The following is a 22,733-nucleotide window of genomic DNA, read 5'->3' on the forward strand; positions in this document are numbered from 1 at the left end:
CTCCTTGGCTGGCTGAGTTCTTCGAACACTTATGCTTTTGTTTCAGATTGCAGCATCTGCAGTTTTATTTGTGTTCCCTCAATTACTACAGCATTCAATTTTACTTTTTGCATTAATTGAACTTCACAGTTAAAGGTTTATAAACACTTGTTTCTTCTTCTATAAGATCTAAGAAATTCCTTTCCTAATTTTTGACTTGTGCTAAAATAATGCTGCATTGTTTTTGAAAAGTGGATTTAAGGTTGAGATACTTCAGTGGTAGATTCACAACATAGTATTGCTGGATTCCATTTTGTATAAATATGCAAACTTTTATTTTAATGCATTATATAGCTGTCGATCAGTTAATGCTTCTCACGTCTAAGATCTTGGGGATGTTGGGAGACAACCCTAAAAGCAAATTTGTGTAATATTAGCAACACTTAGCTGCTTCAAAGGTGGCTACTGAAAAGAGGTAACAAGTGAAACCTTGCACTGAAAGTTTCAAAAGGACCTAGACAAATGTGTGATGAGCATTATCCACAAACGGAATGTCCTCTATACCAAGTAACCATGGCATCCCTTGAAGGGAATAGCTTCCTCTTCCAGCAGGAGCTTGCTTGTGACTATACATTTGCAATTTGTTTGACTGTACCTTGGGGAGACTTGCAAGGTAAAAAAAAAAGTCTTGTCTGTTGCCATGGGCTAAGGGAATAGTAGTAGATCCTGATCACTTGGCATGCCACCAAAGTTCCAGATGAGCTACTATTCCTCCAGCTAGAGCAAAATTGGAGATCAGGAAGGAAAGTGAGACATACTGTACCATTCACTTACTTTTCAAACTTTAAGAACAGAATCTACGATCATACTCTGCTGAAATTAATAGGATTTCATGAAATAGTCATGTACCAAAAAACAATTACTAAGATGAGGTTTGATGGTAAAATTAGATTTCTTGTTTGCATCGGTATGTGTTACTAAAGTGCTGCCTGATGTGAAATGACATTCTTGAAGGTTTGAGGAATTAAAGCTTAAGAACATGCTCCAAGGTGTCAAAGTCAAATTGATCTAGGATAAGAAAGTTCAAATTGATTCCAAAATATAACATTTTATAATATACTTTTCATATAATCAAATTGCATTGTAATCTTCAGTTGTTGAAAAAAGTTGATAAGGAGGAAGAACAGGACTTGGACAAATGGAAAGAGAAAACAGAGGATGGTGACGCTGATAAAGGAAAGTGGGAAAAGTCATGCTGTCCAGGAAAACGATCAGAAATTATACAGAAGGATGTCAAAGATAAGTGAGTTTTTTTAATCAGCATTCTTTTATTATGTTAATTATGTCTGCCTGCTCATTGGAAGTGAAAGTGAAAACTGCAATGTTAATGCTTACTTAATATGTGGACATTTAATTAATTTGTTTTCTTTCAAAAGTTTTATTTATTAAAGTAATCTGAAAATTGTTTAACTTTAAGGGACTCCTTTACAATTGTACTGTTTCTATTACTGATTTAATTTTACAGGCATAATGAAATCTACAACATTCATTTTCAAGCATCCTCAAAAATTTTGAAATTTGCTAACAAAACATCAATTTTCATTAGTAATAAAGGTTATTACTTTGCTGTTCTTTTCTCTACCATGCTATTCTCTTAAACACCTTAACAAACTTGTACACATTTTTATTTACATATAATAAACCCATATTATTCAGTGCTGCTGTTTAGTAAAGATGTTAGCTAGAGGTGTTTTTGCTAGCAAAAAAATCTATATCCATGAGTTAAAAAGACTCATAATTTAACATTATAAAAGAAGCAAGATTATACATAGCTCTATGAATAAAGAACAAAAATTGCTACATTGTAAAACAATATTTTTTGTTGTCACTGAGCAGTAAGTGCTATCATTGTCCAACATCATTATTGTAATAAAAAGCACAGTATTCAAGAGTTATCTGAATAATAAACCAGTAATAATTACTGTGCAGCCTTCAGTGTTAGTCTAGGTTGTTTGAGGTAAATGAAATGGAAGTAATTGATCTGAAATGAAAAACAAGTAGTTTGTTATTCATGGGACTCTTAAGAGATGATTTTAACTTTAAGCAATTATGTGAAATGGGTGCAATTGAGCCAATATCTGGCATAAACCCACCCAGTTCTTATTTCCATTGAAGTGAAATAATAAACCTGATATTGATGATTATAAATTGTTGTTTAAAATGTATATGACAGCATTCATTAATTTCTACACTTGCACTGTGTATTGTTTGCGATGTCAAAGCTTCACATTATTTTAAAATTAAGTTTTGAGGAGAGAAAATATTCACCTAATTTGTATTGCATTGACCAGTGAACATGCCAGCAGCTGAACAATTACCAAGCCAAGGCTGTAAACAGTCTTCTCAGTGAAAGATTAGTCCTAGCACTTCATACCTTCAGGGAATAGGTTAATTTAAATGTTTTAATTGTTTACATATGTGTGTTTTTTTCACACTTGAATTTTTTTTGTTTAATTTTTTTTAACATTTTTAATTTTTGACAGGTCCTGACTGAATGCTTGTTGACAGTATAAAAAGCTGATCTGGCAGCTAAGAAGCAGAGGGGAACGGGGCCTCGCTGCTTTGAACGCCGGTCTTGTCACAACAGACGGCCACTTGCTCTAAGGGAGACCCAATGTTGTCTGGGCCTTGCCTATGTGCTAGAAGTCAGGCTCCCAGAGGAAGACTGCTCCCTGGACCACGCTGGAAGAAAAGCATGGTCCAGGGCACAGATGATCAGAAAACTTGGGGTAGCAGAAGATCTGCCCTTTTTGTTACAGCTGCTTTGAGTTACATAACAAACAATAGAAATGGTATTTAAGTTTTCCTGATTTATCTTAATTATTTAAAATATGTCACTGCAGGCAGCATGCCAGAAAAGAAACATAATTAATGATAAATTTTATTTTTACATAGACCACCAAACGATAGTGATAAAGAACGTAGAGAGAGGGAACGGGAAAGAAGATTGAGGGAAAAAGAAAGAGAACGGGAGCGACAAAGGCGACGTGAGGATGAGCGCAGAAAGCAAAAAGAGCGATATGACGTGGAGAGGGCTATGAGAACTAAAGAAGAAGAAACAAAAAGAGGGAAGGAACATGGACATGAAAGAGAAAAGAAGGGAGACAGCTTGAACTACATCTTCAGTACTGAGAAAATAGACAAACTGGGTAAAGAAGACAAAAACGATGATGTGGGATCTAAAAGGGAGCGAATAAGGAATAAGGTATCTGTCACCATTTTTTCAAGCTACTATGGTATTGGCAACGTTAATTGGAGTGGATATTCAAGTTCTACATTCTAAAATACTGAAAGTTAAATGCATACACAAGTTAGTTGTCAAATACTTTGAAACATGGACAACATGTAGATTAACAAGTACTATGAGGCACTGTTTCAATTCATTGTATCATTTAAAACTTATATTTAGGATGGGATAAAAAGTGTTATTAATTTTTTTATTATAACCCAAATGACTTGAAGTTTTGACTTAAAAATTACTAATCTGCAGAAAATATTATTTCAAAAATGAATAAAAAATCTTTTAATTCCACAAGTAACAGCTGATGAAGATTTATGCTTATTAAAGGATTTAATTTTCTCTACTACTGAACTTATGATCTCAAAATTATTTGAAATGAGCAATTTCATTCAGCTTCTGAAACAAGATGGAAAATTTTAAATAAAATTTCTATTTAACTAGTGTTTTTTAAGATTATTCTTTGACAGAAATAGTACATTGATTTAGAGAGCTGGTTAAGGAAAGGTCTTACTTATGGAAGGTTTAATTGCTACCCTTTAAACATGTTCTTGATTGGGGGGGTAAATTATTTTTATATCCATATCCATACTATCGTAACATGAGTTCATTTGTACATGAATATTTTGTATTTCTTCAGTGATAATTCCTCAAAAATGTATCACTTATATTTTTTAACTAAGTGATACATTTTTGAGGAATTATCACTGAAGAAATACAAAATATTCATGTACAAATGAACCCATGTTACAATAGTTCAGGAAACAGAAATCAGCCCTTATGAAATTCACAGATAGTTACCAAAAAATCTGGAATACAGAATAATAAATCACTCTTACATTTTTTTTTGTGAAGAAAGTATATAAATAAATACTTTTAAATCCACATCTCTCAACAAGATGATGTGGTTTTGTTTTACTGAAAATCATGATCTGGTCTTTTTCTAGGAGCATGTTCCTCCTAATGTGGGGTTTGCCTGTATATAGTTTTAACAGGCTATCTCAATAAACAGATTTCTAAAACTCAAAATATTCCAGGAAATGGGAGTGCTGGTGTAATGCAAGGCATTAAAATAAGGAATAAACCAGAAACTATCTGGAAAAATAGTCTTGGGTAAATCTACACTAATTTAAAGAAGAACCCTGTTTCTGTATTGAGGAATGCATTGAACAGCTTTTGTGACTGTTCTTGGTTCGGAGCTTGTGATTTAAATTGGTAAGATTGATTTATTCAATTTATCATTTGGAAAATATTTTCAATGTGGCTTAGGAACATAGGGTATTTTTCTAAGGCCGTAAGGATTCCCTATTATAGTTCTTAGCTTATCTTATAATTTATCTAACTTTGGATAGAGAGGCAGGTCTTGAATTATTGGAGGGGCAAAGTTCACTTAAAAGGATTTTCTATATTTTGCTGACAGAGAATATATGTATATCAAGTATAAAAATTGAATTTTCCATCTCTTTTTATATCATGTTTTCCTTGGTTCATGATTAAAATTCACTTCTATGCATCATCCTATATTTCATGGTGAAGATAGCATTTAGCTTTATATCCCTTTATTGAAACATTACAGCATAGTAAATAGGAGCTGGAACAGAAGCAGGATATTCAATGCTTAAGGCTCTGAACATCCATTTCCCAGCTTCTTCACATATTCCTTAGGCACCAAGCAGTATGTCTACCTCCTTCTTGAACGCATTTAATGCGGAGTCTCCATTTCTGTGACGAAAGATTTCATTCTTCTGAGTAAAGAAATGTTTCAGTCCTAAATAACCTACATTGCATCCTAATACCATGTCCTCCTGATTTTGGCATCAGGAACACCCAACAGCAAAGAACAGTACAGTATAGGAACAGGGCTTTAGGTCCACGATATTGTATTAAACTAATTAGTGGAAATTATATATTCAAGTAAATTAATCCCTTCTGCCTGCACAATATACATATTCTTGCTTTTCCTACACATTCATGTGCCTATCTAAGAGCCCCTTCAATGCCGCTATCATATTTGCCTCCACCACAACCCAGGCAACATGTTCCAAGTATCCACTATTCTGTTTTTGAAAAAAATGCCCCATACAGCTCCTTTAAATTTACCCCCTCTCTCTTTAAATGTATACCCACTTTCAATTCTGGGAAACAGATACTGGCTGTCTCCTCTAGCTATGCCTCACATAATCTTGTAAACCTCTATTAGATCTCCCCTCGGCCTCTACCACTCCAGAGAAAACAATCCAAGTTTGTCCAACCTCTCCTTAAAGTGGCATGCCCTCTATTGCATGTAGCAGCCTGGTAACTCTCTTCTGTATCCCCTCCAAAGCCTTGGCATCCTTTCTATAATGGGGCAAACAGAAATGAATGCAATTCTCCAGAAGTGGCCTAACTAGTTTTATACAGTTGCAACATAACTTCGTGACTCTTAAACTCACTCTCTCAACTAATGAAGGCAAGCTGCCATATGCTTTCTTTACCACCCTACCAAACTGTGTAGCCACCTCAGGGAGAATGGACTTGGACAGTGTTGAGGGTCTTCCCATTAATAGTGTACTGTCTCTTTATACTTGTTCTTCCAAAGTGCAAAACCTCACATTTGACTGAGATAAACTTCATCTGCCATTTCTCCATCCAGTCTGCAACTGATCTACAAACGTTTGTATATCCTGCTGTATCCTTTACCAGTCTTCTAAACTATCCTCAACACCATCGTATACCATCTGTAAATTTTACTAACCCACTCATCTACATTTTCATCCATATCATTTATATCAATCACAAACAGTAGGTGTACCTCTACAGACCTTTGCAAACCACCACTAGTCACAGACCTCCAGCCAGAATACGTCCTGTCAATGCTACCATCTGTCTTCTATAGGCGAGCCAATTCTGAATCCAAACAGCCAATTTTCCATGGATCCCATGCATCTTAATATTCTGGATGAGCCTCCAATGAGGAAGCTTGACAAGCTCCTTATTAAAATCCATGTAGACAACTTCCACAGTTCTAGCTTTATCAATCACCTTTGTCACTTCTTCCAAAAACTCAGTCAAGTTAATAAGACACAATTTGTCCTGCACAAAACCATGTTGACTGTCCATGATTAGGCCTTGGTTTTCCAAATGCTCATAAATCCTATCCCTAAGAATCCTGTCCAGTAATTCATGTGACACTCACCAGTCTATAGTTTCCTGGTTTGTCACTATTTCCCTTTTTGAATTCTCCCTACATTTAGTTTGTCTAGTCCTGTTAGCATTTTTATAAGTTTCTATAAGATCTTCTCTCACTGTTTTGAGCTTCGGTGACTGTGGGCCTAATGAACACAACCTATCTTCATGAATACATTTTGCCATCTCAGAAATCAGTCTAGTAAACCTTTTGTTGCACTCCTTCCATGCCAAGAATACCCATCCACATAAAGAAGATCTAAACTGTACACAAATCTACAGCTGGAATACTGTGTGCAGTTCTGGTCAACTAGCTCATGGAAAGGATCCACCACTGGTTCTGCCCTCACCCAAAACTCTATCATTTCCTGAATATCTTCACCCTTCCTATCTTCCTGCCATCTCAACAGCAATGGAGTTTCCCTTGTCCTTACCTACCACCCCATCAGCCTCTGCATCCAACATATCTTTCTCTGCAGGTTCTGCCATCTCCAAAGAATCCTACCACCAAACGTACCCTTACCTCCCCCACCCCACACTTTCCACAGGGATTGCGCCCTCCATGATTCCCTTGTCCATTGTCCCTCCCCACTAATCTCCCTCCTGCAAGCAGCCAAATGCTACAACTGCATATTCAACTCCACCCTTACCTCCATTCGGAGCCCCAAACAGTCCTTTCAGGTGAGGTAGCACTTCACCTGTGAATCTGCTGGAGTTTATTGTGTCTGGTGCTCCTGATGAGGCATTCTCTACATTGATGAGACCCATCATAAATTGGGGGACTACCTCGTCGAGCACCTCTGCTCCATACGCCAAAAATGGAACTCACAGTAGCCAAACATTTTCATACTTATTTCTATTCCTGTTCTGACATATTGGTCCATGGCCTCCTCTTGTGCCATGATGAGGTCACTCTCATGGCAGAGAATCAACACCTTAAATTCAGTCTGGGTATTCCAACCTGATGACATAAATAGATTTCTCCTTCTAGTAAACAAATTTCTCTCCCTCTCCCCTCTTCTATACCCTACTCTAGCCTCTTACCTCTTCTCACCTGCTTATCACCTCCCCCCACCCCGGGTTCCCTCCTCCTTACCTTTCTCCTATGGTCCACTCTCCTCTCCTATTGGAATCCTTTCTCATTAGCCCTTTACCTTTCATACCCACCTGACTTCACCTATCGCCTAGCTAGCTCCTGCCCCTCCCTCCCGCCATTTTATTCTGGCATCTTCCCCCTTCCTTTCCAGTCCTGAAGAAGGGGCTCAGCACAAAACGTCACCTGTTTATTCATTTTCATGGATGTTGCCTGACCTACTGAGTTCCTCTAGCATCTTGTGTGTTGCTCTCGATTTCCAGCAGCTGCAGAATTTCTTGTGTTAATGGAAAGAATGTCATTAAGCTGGAAAGGGTTCAGGAAAAAAAATCACAAGGATATTACCAGGACTCAAAGTTTGAGTTATGAAAAACTGGATAGACTGGGCTGTTTTTGCCAGCTGAAGGGGTGATCTTAAAGGGGTAGATAAAATAGTGAGGGATATAGATAAGTTGAATGGTTATAATCTTTTGTGGCCAGTGTAGGGGAGTCTAAAACTAGAGGGGAAAGATTTAAAGAAGTCTTGAAAGACAAGTTTTTCCACACAGAATGTGGTGGGCATATGCAATAAGCTGCCAGAGGTGGTAGAGATGGAGAACATTTAGATAAGTACAAGGATTGGAAAGGTATAGTGGGATGTGGGCCAAATGTGGACATATGGGACAAACTCATTGTTGGTTGCTGCACTTCAATGTACATTTTCCAGAAGTGCCCTATCCAGTTGGTTCTCTATTATCTATTATAATAATTACATCCTCTATTTAAACACTGCAGTAGATTTGTTAATTATTATTTCCTTTTCATAAATCTTGTTTCCTCTGTCTAACCCCATTATTGCATCTTTAACATCAGGTTCTAGCATTATTGGCTTACTGTTGCTGTGTAGAATCCATGTTTTTAATCATTTCCTTTTTTAAAGCACTGTGGTTGCATTTGACACTGTTCAGCTGTAGGATCTGCTCTGAAGTCAAAAGAATTTTGGAAAATATCACCATTACGTTCAATACTTCCAAGGCGACTTCTTTTTTATGTTCTTAGATATAAATAATAAGCCTCTCCAGATTTGTTAACATTTAATTTCCCTAGCATTATTTCTTTACTAATGCGTTTTTCCTTCAAATATTTATTCTTTAAGCTCTTAGTTTTCTGCTATAGGTGGTTCTTTGTGTCTCCTTTGAAAAAACAAGATGTACATTTTTTTGATTTCAATAGGTAAAGGACTTGCGTAGACCATTAATTAGGTTGAATGTTTCTAAGTCAGAAATATTAAATAAAAAGCATAGGTCTGTATTTTAATTTTTCACTTATTTCCAATCTTTGTTACTTTGACGGAGCAAGGATGAAACTGCTTCATCCATCTTCAAATTCAATGTCATTACCCTTGAAACTTAATGCCTTGTCTCTTAAATGGATGTGCACCTCCAAAGATTATTGTCTGCCCTACAATTAATTTGAAAATGACTGGGATCTAATTGAGAATCAATTTTAAAAAACCTTCAAGGATGCATTAAAACTGTACATTACCACATGATTCTCATAACTATCTTGGGTGGTTAGCTACTCACAGAATTCACAGACAATGTCAAGCAGCATTTTTCAAAAATCTCTTTCAACATTTTTACTTGTTGAATAAATGGGTAATGTCATGAAATTAAATAGAATTGCAGAATACGAAAAAAATGTTTCTTCATAGATATGTTTTTCAGGAAACTTTTTTTTACATCTGTACTAAAAACCCACGAGTACCAGATACTTAAAACTGATCTTGTTTTTATAAAAGTGATGTAAGTACTCAGCTGGTCAAACAGCATCTGTCGGGAGATTCATCACCTGGGTCACTGATTCCTGGGGATCTGTACAAAGATACAATTCTTTAAGTGGTGCCGGCACTTTTTTGGCATCCTCAGCTCCTTGCATGTGTAAGTCAAAGGACTTCTCCCAAACTTGACTGTTTGACTAGATCTAACATTAGGCTCACTTTGGTCAGGATTAGCAATTTCATGTACAGACTAGGTACTCAACTAGGAAGCCCCAATACATACGTATTTTTAAAAATACTTTCATTGCTGCCTCAAGCAAGCCCCTCCTCAGACTCCTGCTTACACTGTGGGATCAATGATGATGAAACAATCATATTGATCACTTAGTAATGAGTTGTTGTTGGCTCCCTCAGTATTCTCTTCATCACTTCTGTTTCTCCTCTTTTATTTCACTTCTCTAGGCAGTAATTTTGGCAATGAAGACTCTTAGACTGGCTCTTTTGGGCTCAACACTGTTCGCCATTCTTTTTCTATAATCTGTTTGTAGAAGCCTTCTTCCACTTGTGTGGGATAGCCATGGAGCTCTAGAGCTCTAGCAGACATGATTGCCTTCGAAACTGGGCTTGCATATGGACTGCATGTCATCCCTACTAAATAACTCAGTGGCCATTTTATTAGGTACCCCTCGTTAGTGCAAATATATAATCTGCCACTCATGTGGCAGCAGCTCAATGAATGCAGACATGATCAAGAAGTTCAGTTGCTCAGACCAAACATCAAAATGGAATAGAAATGTGAACTAAATTACTTTGAACATAGGATAATTGTTGATGCCAGACGGGGTGGTTTGAGTACCTCAGAAACACTGATCTCCTGGGATTTTCATGCACAGTCTCTAAAGTTTACAGAGAATGGTACAGAAAACCAAAAAACATCCAGTGAGTGGCAGTCTTGTGAGTGAAAATGTCTTGTTAATGAGAGAGATCAGAGGAGAAAGGCCAGACAGGTTCAAGCTGACAGGAAGGTGACAGTAACTCAAATAACCACACATTCCAACAGTGATGTGCAGAAGAGAATCTCTGAATGCACAACATATTGAACCTTGAAGTGGATGGGCTACAGCAGCAGAAGACCATGAACATGCAGGAGGTACCTAATAAAGTGGCCACTGAGTGCATCTATCACAGTTGTACCATTCAGTCTCTCACACAGTAGATCTTGCCTCAATCCCTCAATTCTGTACTGTTTTTTTCTCCTATATATGCATTGTACTTTCAATGTTCCTTCCAAGATTTTGCTGCTGCTTCATAATTTTCCCATATGCTAATTTTGCCACTATTGGCTTTCTGCCCTACCATGGACATCAAATATCTGTCACATTTCCCTACTCTAATATCTGTATGGCATACCAAGCTGTTCCAGTTCACTTAAATGTTAGCCAACCTTTCTTTTCTATTTTCTTTTCTTTCAAATCTCTTACTAACTCTTCCTTCAGTTAGTCCTGACGAAGGGTCTCGGCCTGAAACGTCGACTGTACCTCTTCCTAGAGATGCTGCCTGGCCTGCTGCGTTCACCAGCAACTTTGATGTGTGTTGCTTGAATTTCCAGCATCTGCAGAATTCCTGTTGTTTGCTTTCTTTTCTATATCGTGTTTGATACAGTAAACACCTACAGATATTTCAAACAAAATATTTAAAAATTTCCACCAATAGTCAATGATACTTAATGCAATTAAGTGTATAGTCCAAAAGTGTATTTTTTGATAACTAGTGATGTTCTAGTTCATGAGGTGTTGACAGATCTAGTTAGAACTATGAAGCAAAATATGACAAAACACGAGCACTAAACTGTGTAAGAAAAATCACAAACAAGAGAAAATCTGCAGATGCTGGAAATCCGAGCAACATGCACAAATGCTGGAGGAACTCAGCAGTCGACATACCTTTTTCCGTAGATGCTGCCTGGTCTGCTAAGCTCCTCCAGCATCTTGTGTATGTTGCTGTGTAAGAAAAATAGTGGAAAGCATTATTATAAGTGTATAAGAAAATCCCACTTGTAAATCCATAATTAACAATACATGCAGCGGAACCTGAAAAGTCATTATACCGCTCTCCTCAGCTTTAAGAAAATTGCATTTATATCATCCGTGGTTAAAAAGGTTACACTAAGTGCATCAAATATAAGAAAAATACAATAACAGTGTTGTAGATTTGAGAAATCTGAAATAGAAACAAAATATGGGAAATCAGGCAGCATCCATGAAGAAACAAAATATGGGAAATCAGGCAGCATCCATGAAGAAACAGAGTCAATGCTTCAGGTTGGTAATTATTCATCAACTGAGAAAAATAGATTTAAAATATGTTTTTTAAGATAGACAGAAAGGGGAAGGATGGTGCAAAGAAAATGGAAGGTGGGTGATAAGATGGAGACTGAAATAAATTGACAAAATATAGCGCCTGGTGAAGGAAGATGGTAAAGGCTAGTGAAAAAGGAAAAGTTACATTTTGTGAATATGTAGGTAGGAGGTGAACTAACCGAAATTCACAGAAAAGGTGCGAGAATAATGTGTTCACCGGATGAGCTAGTTACAAGACTGCGAAAATAAATTATCAGTTGAATTTAGTGTTGAGTGCAACGCTAATGTTCAGAATCTGCAAATGAGTTGCTTTTCCTTCAGTTTGTATTGTCCTCATTGGAATAGAGTGGAAGATCAAAGACGGATGGAGAATTGAAGTGAGAACTAACTGGAAACTGAGGATCACCCTTGTGGTCTGAACAGAGGTGCTCTTCAAAGTTGTCACCTAAACTACCTTGATTTCCCCAGTACAGAGGAGATCACATTGTTGAAAAAAATTAATAAAACGGAAAATTAAATTTGTGGTTGAGGGAGAGAAGATGGAAATAGATGACTGAAAGTTCTTTATTGCTGGGGGGAGGGTTTGAGATTTTTAAGGGAAGAAAGAAGGAGAATGGGGTTGAAAAAAACTGCCATGTCTGAATGGCTAATTATTATGGCTGAGTAAGGATGAATAACAACAGAGAACATGCAGCATTAAGGCAGAATCCAAAGAGCGTGATGAGATTAAGACTGTCAATATCCTCAATCAAATTGAAGATTAAATTTTAGATGAGTGCTAAACCAAGGTAGGTAGGAGATATGTAGGTTTTCTGGAAAAAAAATAAATGAAGTATCCAAGACGAACACAATCATTTTCAAAGCAAAGTAGCAAGTTGGATCCAAAATTACCTCTGTGGAAGGTCAGAGATGGTTTTTTTTTGCATGAAGACGGTTTCCAGAAGATAATACAGGTATCAGAACAAGCTCTATTTAGTTTCAATATTTGAATCAACAATGGCATTATTAAGAATTAAGGATGCTGCAAAATCTGTCCATATATTTCATAGCAAAGAAAATTATAGAGCGCAGATCATTATCAATGGCTTGGTCAGGTAGATATATGAATTCAATCCACAAAAAGGTGGGATGGTGCATTTGGAAGGGCAAAGGAATATACAGTGATCAAATACTGAGAAGTGAAGAGAAACTTTGAATATCTATTCACAAATCCCTGAAGTTCCAGATTAATAAATAAGGTGGTTAAGAAGCATATGATAATTACATTCAATGCCTTGCTAATAAAGAAAAGCAATGAAGTCATAATAAAATTATATAGAATTGTAATTAAGACACAGCTAGAGAAGATGTACTACATTTTGATTTATTGATTGTTTCCACTGGTCAAATAAAATGGTAAAATATGGACAAAATGTTACCTAAAATCAGTAAAGCTTCTTTCAATATTAATTTCTTAGTGTGCAGAATTTTGATCTAGAAAAAGAGACTCTGCATTTCATAAATTAAATCTGCTGTGAATATGGCTAACAATTTTATGTACTGGGTGTCAATTAGACTCATATTTGTCAAAATATTCCATTTATATTTGCTGTTGATCATTTTGGTGAAAATCCAGTTGCTTGTTTCCTGCCCTAATTTCATTGCAATATCATGTCATTATCTCTTACCATTTGAGAACAATTGAAATGTTTGGAGGGTTGTTGACACAAATATCTCTGCACAAATTCAAGAAAAGGAATTTAATTTCTTGAGGTATTTTAGACACTCATTAACAGATAATTAAATGTAATAGATTATAGTGCAGATCTTCATAAATAAAAGAGAAGATACGCTATGCCTTGACAGGCTCAATGGCGGATAAATCCAGAGGACCTGATGGGATTTATTCCAGGCTGCTCTGGTAGACAAGGGAGAAGATTGCTGGGACTCAGGCTGGGATTTTTAAATCTTTACTGAAAATAAGTGAATGATTTGAATGGATTGGGTCTTGGGAAATACTGAGGAACAGACGGACCCGAAAGTAGAAGTCCATAGATTCTTGAAGGTGGCAACACAAGTAGATAATATGGTCAGAAAGGCATATAGGATAGTAGCCTTCATTAGTTGGTGCATTGAGTACAGAAGTAATGAAGTTATGCTCCAACTTTATAAGTCCTTGGTCAGACCTCAGCTGAAATATTACATGCAATTCTCACCATGCTTTTGGAAGGCTGTGATAGTGCTGAGAGAGTGCACAGAACATTCACTTGAACATGAAAGCACGAGAAAATCTGCAGATGCTGGAAATTCAAGCAACACACACACAAAATGCTGGTAGCCAGGCAGCATCTATAGGAAGAGGTACGGTCAACATTTCGGGCCAAGACCCTTCATCACTTGAACATTGTCATTATATGGCAAAGCTAGGGCTGTTCTCTCTGTAGTGAAGGTAGTTAATGGAGCACATTACTGAGATATATAAAATTCTGAAGGCTATAGGTAGAGTATTCTGCAGGAAAACTTTCCCCATTTCAGTGGTAGATAAACCTAGAGAACAGATTCAAGTAAGGGCGAAGAGAGTTGGAGGAGATATGCCTGGCACTTTCTACACAAAGAGTAGTATGTACCTGGAATGCATTGCCTGAGACAGTGGTTGTTAGCTGGGTCACTGATAGCATTTAAGTGTCTAGATGAGCACCTGAATCATCTTGGCATGGAAGGCTTTGGACCAAGTGCTGGGAGATGGGATTAATACTGAAGGGTGCCTATTGGTCAGTGTGGATGAGTGGGCTGAATGACCTGTTTCCATGCTGTGCAATTCTATGATTCCATGACTCTAATTTAGTCTCCAGGTTGAAATTGATTTCTATAAAATCTGAATTTCATTAAGGTTCACTTGCATTTGACTGTTCATAAAATAATATGCATTAAAGAACCATTTTTTGGAATTTTCTAAGTTCCTCTGCTTGGCATTACATTGTCACACTGAAATTACACTGCTTATAAAACATGTATCACAATGCACATGCATGGGTTTGCACAGTACCACTTTTCCTGATTCTGATTGTACAGGACCGTCCAGCTATGCAGTTGTACCAACCTGGAGCGCGGTGCCGAACCCGTCTGGGATCAGGAGGAAGAACATATGATTGCTGCAGTAAATCCTCTGAGGACAGCACAGAGAGAAAGTATGAAGATGATAGTTCTGTTGGAGCTTGTTCTGAGAAAAGTTGTGAAGAATGAAAGTGTGTCAATTACGGTGATCAGTCAAGAACACTTATTACTTCACTGAAAAAGATAGGCAGCATCATAATGTATATGGCCATCTCAGCACTGATTTTTGGCTTAACCTTGTATTAATAAAAGTTTTGTTATTTTAGTAATTTGACTAGTTAACTTAGTTTAAAGTAGTAAGTAACAGGTAGAATTTGTTGAAAATGAAATCTGTAGAGCAACTAAATTGAGTATAGGACCACGTATGAGGAAGTGTTACTGGATACGATGCAGGTTGAATAGTGAGGTTTGGATATTAGTACATTATCAATTTATAAACTATACTGATATGCGGATTTCCTAGAAGTTGCATGTATGTGATTAGATGTCCATCATTCTAAAGATAGTGTGGGATGATTTCAACAATCTGTTTTCTTTTCCACTAATACATACGGCCATGTGAACAAAAAAGATGGAGTTGTTATTTTAAATATGATGGGAAATAATTTTTAAGTATTCATTAATCTTGCAGTGGCAATATCGCTCATTTTACATCCAAATCTGGCTCTGAAGTATGGTGCAGCCAGGTACAGTGCATCCCTGATACTAATTAGTACTAGTTTGTCACATTTGTAGCATCATAATTTTCTTTTACTCCTTAGACTTTCACTCCTCAAGATTGAGAATTGACTTACTTCAACTCTGCCTGTGGGTTCTATAATGGCTAATGAGGCCAACGTGCAAGCCGCAACCATCCACGGATGGGCAGGAGATGCTGACAGAGCAAGTGTGTAGGTAGCTTGTGAAATGGTGTGCTCCCAATATATGACTCAAGGTACCATCCTGACTGCTGCTTCGCCAAAATAAACAATCATGAACCAGAGGTTCTCAGGTGACGATGTCGATGTTGGAAGTTTTGAGTACATACTTGAGTTAAGATCATAATCCATGCACTGTTTAACAGCATTTTAAAAGGTACATGGTTGATCCAAAACATAATTCACAATATCATGATAACTGTCCAGGCATGAGTACCCAGAACTTTTTTTGCAACTGACCTCGGTTACACAGTTGACAAAATAACTAGCATAACAACTGCACATTAACTTAACAATATCTGTCTAAGACTAATTTACAGTATAATATTCCATTTCAGAATTTACAACCAACTATGAACTCTTGAATAGAGATTGAGGGTAAAAGATGAAATAACAGTTATCTAGTAAATTATGCCATTTTAGTATCTAGTGCAAGTTGGGATTGATAATCTGCAAAGCACAAGCTTTATCATTACAAAAGCATGTTTAATATTTTGCAATACTTTCGTGTGGATGGAAAATGTAGGAAGAACTTAATTTTTCAACTTTATTCAGATATTATCCTGCTGTATTGTTCTCCAATTACCTTAAGTATTACAGAGAATTTATGTGCCATAACAGTGAGCCTCAGTTGCTACATTCATGTTGAACTTCTAATTTCATCTAGGAGTATGGAATTTGTAAAATGAACTTTGATATTCTGTTTAAGATTTTCATAATATTCTGTTTTAATATCCAGTTGTCTACTCCTCCATTGCTTCTGTCAGCAAACAATAGTAGTATCATCAATACATGGTATTGTTTCAATAGATTTGTAACTTAATAGCAATTATTGCATAGCTGTTGAAAGATATGTATGTGATTCATAAATTGTTCAATCCATTATGGATTTTAACTTAATATTGTTGGATCCATGAGTAGAAGTGTGACTGTAAGATATTAAATGGTTTGACTATTAATTGGATTACATAAAGTCTTATGTTTATGGAGAAGTTATTTTTATTTTTATATCTCACTTTTAGGCATGATTTCATGAGTTTTATTAGCTACTCTTCCAGTTGAAAGAACCAGTGAGTATCTATAGAGTACTTTGTATGTAAGTTTTTGAGAGTATATTTACCTAAATTGGTATGATTTGTAACAAAATTATTTTTTCAAACAATGAGTACAATATACAATAATTTTCCAATAATTCTCTTTTCAATGCCCAATGCCCCAATGCCACTCCTCCAAGCTACTTTCATTAATCCACTATTTTGATAAACCACATGCGAATGAATCTGTAAATGAGGGAGAAAGCAACTTTACATTTTTTAAGTGACAATCATTTTGAAATCTGCCTTAAGAATGGGAAATCCTATGACAATTGTATAGGACAATGTTGTCATTTATGACTGAGTCTGGTGTTCATAGTGGCTGAATTAATTATTGGAAATAATGATTTATACCTATGTTTTGTGATCCTTCTGTTCACTGTCTGTGTAAATCATGAAACACTGGACTTAATGATGCGTGCTTTGTAGGGTAAAAATTCTTAGGACACAATTTTGTGATCTACAAAAAAACCCAAATCTCAAAATAGCACCTGTGCCATTACTGTGTAAATATTTCAATTTCCATAACAATGATTGTATGATCTGTGGTGCATTGTCAGTTATATGGAAGGGTGAGAAATTTTGAAATGTGTTCTCTGGAACCTGGAAGATTTTGTACATAAATGCTGCAGAAAAAGAAAGAAATGGGAGAACTTTGTTCACTGTACTGATCCAATTTTAATGGGAAAATAATCTTAGCATTAAAGATTAAGATGTAGAATACAATTGTTGAAGATGAAAAATAACAAGGAAGTCTCTACTGTATATAAATTTAAGAGATTCTGCAGATGCTGGAAATCCAGAGCACCACACACAAAATGATGGAGGAACTGAGCAGGTTAGGCAGTATAGGTCAAGCCAGGTAGGTGGAAAAGGCAAAAAAACTGGAGAAGAAGGAATCTGATAGGAGAGGAAAAGTGGACCATGGGAGAAAGAGAAGATAGTAGGGTATCGGGGGAGGTGATAGGCAGGTGAGAAGAAGGTGCCAGAGTGGGGAACAGAAGAAGAGGGAAGGGGGAGGGAGAAATCTATACTCATGTCATCAGGTTGGATGCCACCTAAATGGAATATGACGTGTTGCTCCTCCATCCTGAGTGTGGCCTCATCGTGGAAGGCCAAAGAGGAAGGCATGGACCACCCTGTCTCAGTGGGAATGGGGATAGGAACTTAAATGGTTGGCTACCTGGAAATTCTGCTTCTTTTGGCAAATGGAGTGGAGGTACACAACAAAGCAGTCCCCCAATTTAATCTTACCATTGTAGAGGAGGCCGCATCAAGGGCACCAGATACAATAGACTACTCCAACAGATTTACAGGTGAAGTGCTGCCTCACCTGGAAGGACTATTTGGGGCCCTGAATAGAGGTAAGGGAGGAGGTACAGTAAATGGGCAGGAGTAGCACTTCTGTCACTTGCATGCTAGGAGGGAGATTAGTCGGGAGGGACAAATGGACAAGGGAATCACGGAGGAAGAGATCCCTGCGGGAAGTGGAGAGTAGGAGGGAGGTAAATATGCGTTTGGTGGTGGGATGCCACTGAAGATGGTGCGGAAGTTGCAAAGAATGATGGATTGACTTTATTTCTTACATCCTTCACATACATGAGGAGTAAAATTCTTTATGTTATATCTCCATCTATATGTACAATGTCCAATCATAGTAACTTATAATAAATAAAACAATCAGTGTAACATAGAATACACTCAAATCAGCATGAGTTAATCAGTCTGATTGCCTGGTGGAAGAAGCTAACCCGGAGCCTGTTGGTTCTGGCTTTTATGCTGTGGTACCATTTCCCAGATGGTAGCAGCTGGAATAGATTGTGGTTGGGGTGACTCGGGTCCCCAGTGATCCTGCAGGCCCTTTTTACTCACCTGTCTTTGTAAATGTCCTGAATCATGGGAAGTTCACAACTACAGATGTGTTGTGCTGTCCACACCACTCTCTGCAGAGTCCTGCGATTAAGGGAAGTACAGTTCCCGTACCAGGCAGTGATGCAGCCAGTCAGGATGCACTCAGTTGTGCCCCTGTAGAAAGTTCTTAGGATTTGGGGGCCCATACCAAACTTCCTCAACCGTCTGAGGGGAAAGAGGCATTGTTGTGCTTTTTCACCACACAGCTAGTGTGTACAGACTCAATGTGTACAGACCCGAGGAACTTAAAGCTGTTCACCCTCTCAACCCCAGATCAATTGATGTCAATAGGGGTTAGCCCATCTCCATTCCTCCTGTAATCCAAACCAGCTCCTTTGTTTTTGTGACATTGAGGGAGAGATTGTTTCCTTGACACCACTGTGTCAGAGAGATAATTTCTTTCCTGTAGGCCACCTTGTTATCGTTTGAGATAAGGCCAATCAATGTAGTGTCTTCGGCAAATTTAATTAGTAGGTTAGAGCTGTGGGTGGCGACACAGTCATGGGTGTACAGGGAGTAAAGGAGGGGACTTAGTACACAGCCTTGAGGGGCTCCTGTATTGAGAGTCAGAGGGGTGGTGAGGGAGCCCACTCTTACCACCCGCTGGTGATCTGACAGGAAGTCCAGGATCCAGCTGCACAAGGCAGGGCAGAGTCAATGTGTTGGATACCAAGGCTTGTGGAGGGGTAAGTGAGAACAAGAGGAAATCTAGCCCCGTTAAGGCAGTGAGAAGATGGGTGAGCACGGATGTTCGGGAAATAGATGAGATTTGGGTGAGGGTAGCGTCAATGCTGAAAAAAGGGAATCCCCATTTTTTGAAGGAGGACATCTCTGACGTCCTGGAAAGAAAAGCCTCATCCTGGGAACAGAATTAGCATTCCCTCCAATAACTTCCTTATCACTGATGTTAAGCTGTCTAACCTGCAGTTTCCTGGCTTGTTCTTGCTACCTTCTTAAACGTCTGGTCTTTCAGACCTTCAACAGTGACTAACAATAAAGCAAATTTCGCTGCAAGAGCTCCTGCAATTTCTCCTCTAGCCTCCCATGAAGCCCAAGGATACATTAGGTGAGATTCTGGGAATTTATCTACTTTAGAATTAGACTCATATTTATGGATCTTTGGGCCCTGGTTGTGTAACTGTTAACATGACTCTAATACAGCTTGGGGCATTCTGAAGTTCAGGGTTCAATTCTGATACCATTCAGTAAGGAGTCTCTATACATTTTCCCCTATGGAATGCTTGAGTTTTTTCTAAGTCCTTTAGTTTCCTCACATAATCCAAAGATATACCAGGTAGATTAAATGGTCATTGTAAATTGTTAAGGTTACACAAACAAAATGATGGAACTCAGCAGGCCAGGCAGCTTCTATGGGAAAAAAGTACGGTCGACATTTGGGCTGCGACGTCGACTGTACTTTTTTCCATAGAAGTTGCCTGGCCTGCTGAGCTCCTCCAGCATTTTCTGTGTTTTGCTTGGATTTCCAGCATCTGCAGACTTTCTCTTGTTTGTGATTTTAGGTTAAGGTTAATCAGGTTTGTCGGAAGTTGCTAGGGTAGCGTTGTTCCCACAAGGGCCTACTCCGTGCTGTATCACTAAATAAAAATATCAACTTGTGAATCACTCTTCCTATATTAAATTTTAAGTTACTAATGTCTGTAACAATGAAGAACTCAGCACTAATTCCTGGAGTCCACCATTGGTTACAGGCTTCCAGTCATAAAAGCAACCCTCCACCATCGCCCTTTATTATCAAGCCAATTTTGAATCCAGTGGTCTCCATTTGGGACCTTGGTCAAATAACTTACTGAAGTCCATGAACACTAGATCAATCGCACTGCCATCATCTATATTTTTAGTTAGATCTTCGAAAAACTTATTATAACTAATCAGTCAGAATCTCCCACCGATGAAGCTATCTTGGCTATCTCTGGTGAATTCTTACTTTTCTAAGGGTAGATTGATCCCATTCACAGAATTTGTTCTACTAAATTCTCTACTACTTATACAAGACTCACTGGCCTGTAATTACTTGGCTTAACTCTGCTATCTTTCTCAAATAAGGGAACCCACAGTTTTGCCCCATCATCTGGCTCCTCAATAAAGATTTTAAAAATCTCTTTCTAGGTCTCAACTATCTCCACCCTTGCTTTTGATGGTAGCTTGTATCAGTCAGGCCCTGAGGATTTATCCATCTTTATCAACCTGCTAAAATATCTGGTTCCCCCTTTTAAATGATAATATCGTTTGGAGTATTACCATCTTCCAAAAATCTATAACTACAATGTCCTTCTCCTGAATGAATACAGAGAAACAATCATTTAAGACTTCACCACTACTCATGGCTTTACACACAAAACGCTCTCTTTTGTTTCAAAGGGGATATTTGCCTGCTCTTAACACACTAAAAATGCCTTGAGATTTTCCTTATCTGCCTGTCCCCCTTTGCCCTCCTAATTTGATGCTTGCTCTTTGTCCCTCAATTTCTTAAGTACCTGCTCCTCTTGAACTCTCTCCGCGCCCCCCCCCCCCCGCCTCCGCCAAAATGCTGTTTTTGTCTTGTAGGGCCTCCCACAGTTTCAGAACCATATACTTTTTTTTGCTTAATCAAATCTTAAGTGTTCCTTATCATTCCAAGGTTGCCTGGATTTTGCAGTTCTTGTCTGTCAAACATATGGGAATAAGTTGGCCCATGACTCTCACTATTACAGTTCAAAATACTTCCACTTGTTGGCTGTAGATTGGTCCATAAGCAACTGCTTCAACTCTAAACTTGTCAGGTGCTATTTAATGATGTTAAAATCATCCTTCCTCCTCACCCCACACTTCAAATTTAGAACTTTAATTACTGTACTACACTATCCATATCCTTTTCCAAAACTATCTTAAAACTTACCAAGTTATGGTCCCTATCTTCAAAATGTTATTCCTCTGACACATAACCACTTAGCTGGCTTCTTTGCCATAGATTAGGTCTAGCATTGCCCATTCCTAGTAGAACTATTAACCAGAAACTATCCTAATGCACTTTAAAAATTCTACCCTTTCACAGTACAGTATCCCAATTAATAATGGGTAAGCTTTAATAAGTTTTAGGTCAGCTGGTGGCGCAGTGAGATCAGCGCTGAGCTCAAGAACGAAGGTTCCCAAGTTTGATCCAGTGACAGACTGCCCCCGTGTGCGCTCTCCATCCGCGCTGGGTTGATGTTGAACTGACAACTTGGCCTCGTAAAATAATACTGCAAAATGTCTGTGCGAGGAGTGGCGCCCCACACAGCCTTTCGAATTGCGCCTTGTAAGGCATGAAAATGCCCGACGTTGGCCTCAGGTCTGAGTCGAAATCATCATCATCATCTTCATTTAATTCTCCATTTTAACCCTATTTTGCACCATTTTGTGATATGCCCGCATATCTGCTCCTCTATCCGCCACTAACTATTAAAAGACCTGTAGTATAATTAATTTCGCATCCAGATGAAAGATACGTCTTAATCCTCATTAAATCATTCAAAGGTTCCACTTCCTGTCTGTTTCTGGATTTACATTTGACTGAATTTGTAAGGCCAAATCCACATTCACTGTCAGCACTAGAAGCTTGTAATGTTCCAATGTTGTCAAGAAGAATTGACAGTTCTTCAAATTCTTTGTTTCTAAGCACACAGTTCAACATTTCAGTGAACGTCTTAATTGACTAGTCTTAACTTTCTCAGGAATGACAAATTTGAAATCACAAAGTTGCTGCAATATTTTTGAGGCAATGCTTTCATCGTAGTTCATAATAGCAGCTGAGTATTTTTTTGTCACTTGTACAAAACTCACTTTTCCAAATTTAAAATTAATTGCACTTGCAATAGTAACAGGGTCAAAACTTGCCATTCTCTTAATTCATCATCAGGAAATCTATTATCCAAATGATTACATACATATTAAATAAACTGAATAATAGAAGCAGTATCGGCATCAGAATGTATATATTTTTTTAGAAAGATAATTTACCAAAAGGTCAAAATATAGAATATTTCAAAAACACAAACCACAACTCACAATAGAAGTTAATGATAACA

At 37.7% G+C, this 22,733-nt stretch overlaps 1 protein-coding gene across 5 annotated transcripts in view; it reads left to right on the forward strand.

The window, feature by feature from the left end:
• upf3a (UPF3A regulator of nonsense mediated mRNA decay) overlaps positions 1–16,733 on the forward strand; it is a 54,673-nt gene extending 37,940 nt beyond the window's left edge. For 2 of the 5 annotated variants that reach the window (XM_072263161.1, XM_072263163.1), the window contains 3 exons: positions 1,134–1,282; positions 2,935–3,244; positions 14,706–15,502. In XM_072263161.1, coding sequence (XP_072119262.1) covers positions 1,134–1,282; positions 2,935–3,244; positions 14,706–14,876 — 630 coding nt within the window. In that variant the 3' untranslated portion in view covers positions 14,877–15,502. The other 3 variants (XR_011886573.1, XM_072263162.1, XM_072263164.1) reach the window with 3 other exon arrangements.
• The last annotated feature ends 6,000 nt before the right edge of the window (positions 16,734–22,733 follow it).

This window comes from Mobula birostris, chromosome 7, assembly GCF_030028105.1.
Source record: "Mobula birostris isolate sMobBir1 chromosome 7, sMobBir1.hap1, whole genome shotgun sequence".
Taxonomy (NCBI): domain Eukaryota; kingdom Metazoa; phylum Chordata; class Chondrichthyes; order Myliobatiformes; family Myliobatidae; genus Mobula; species Mobula birostris.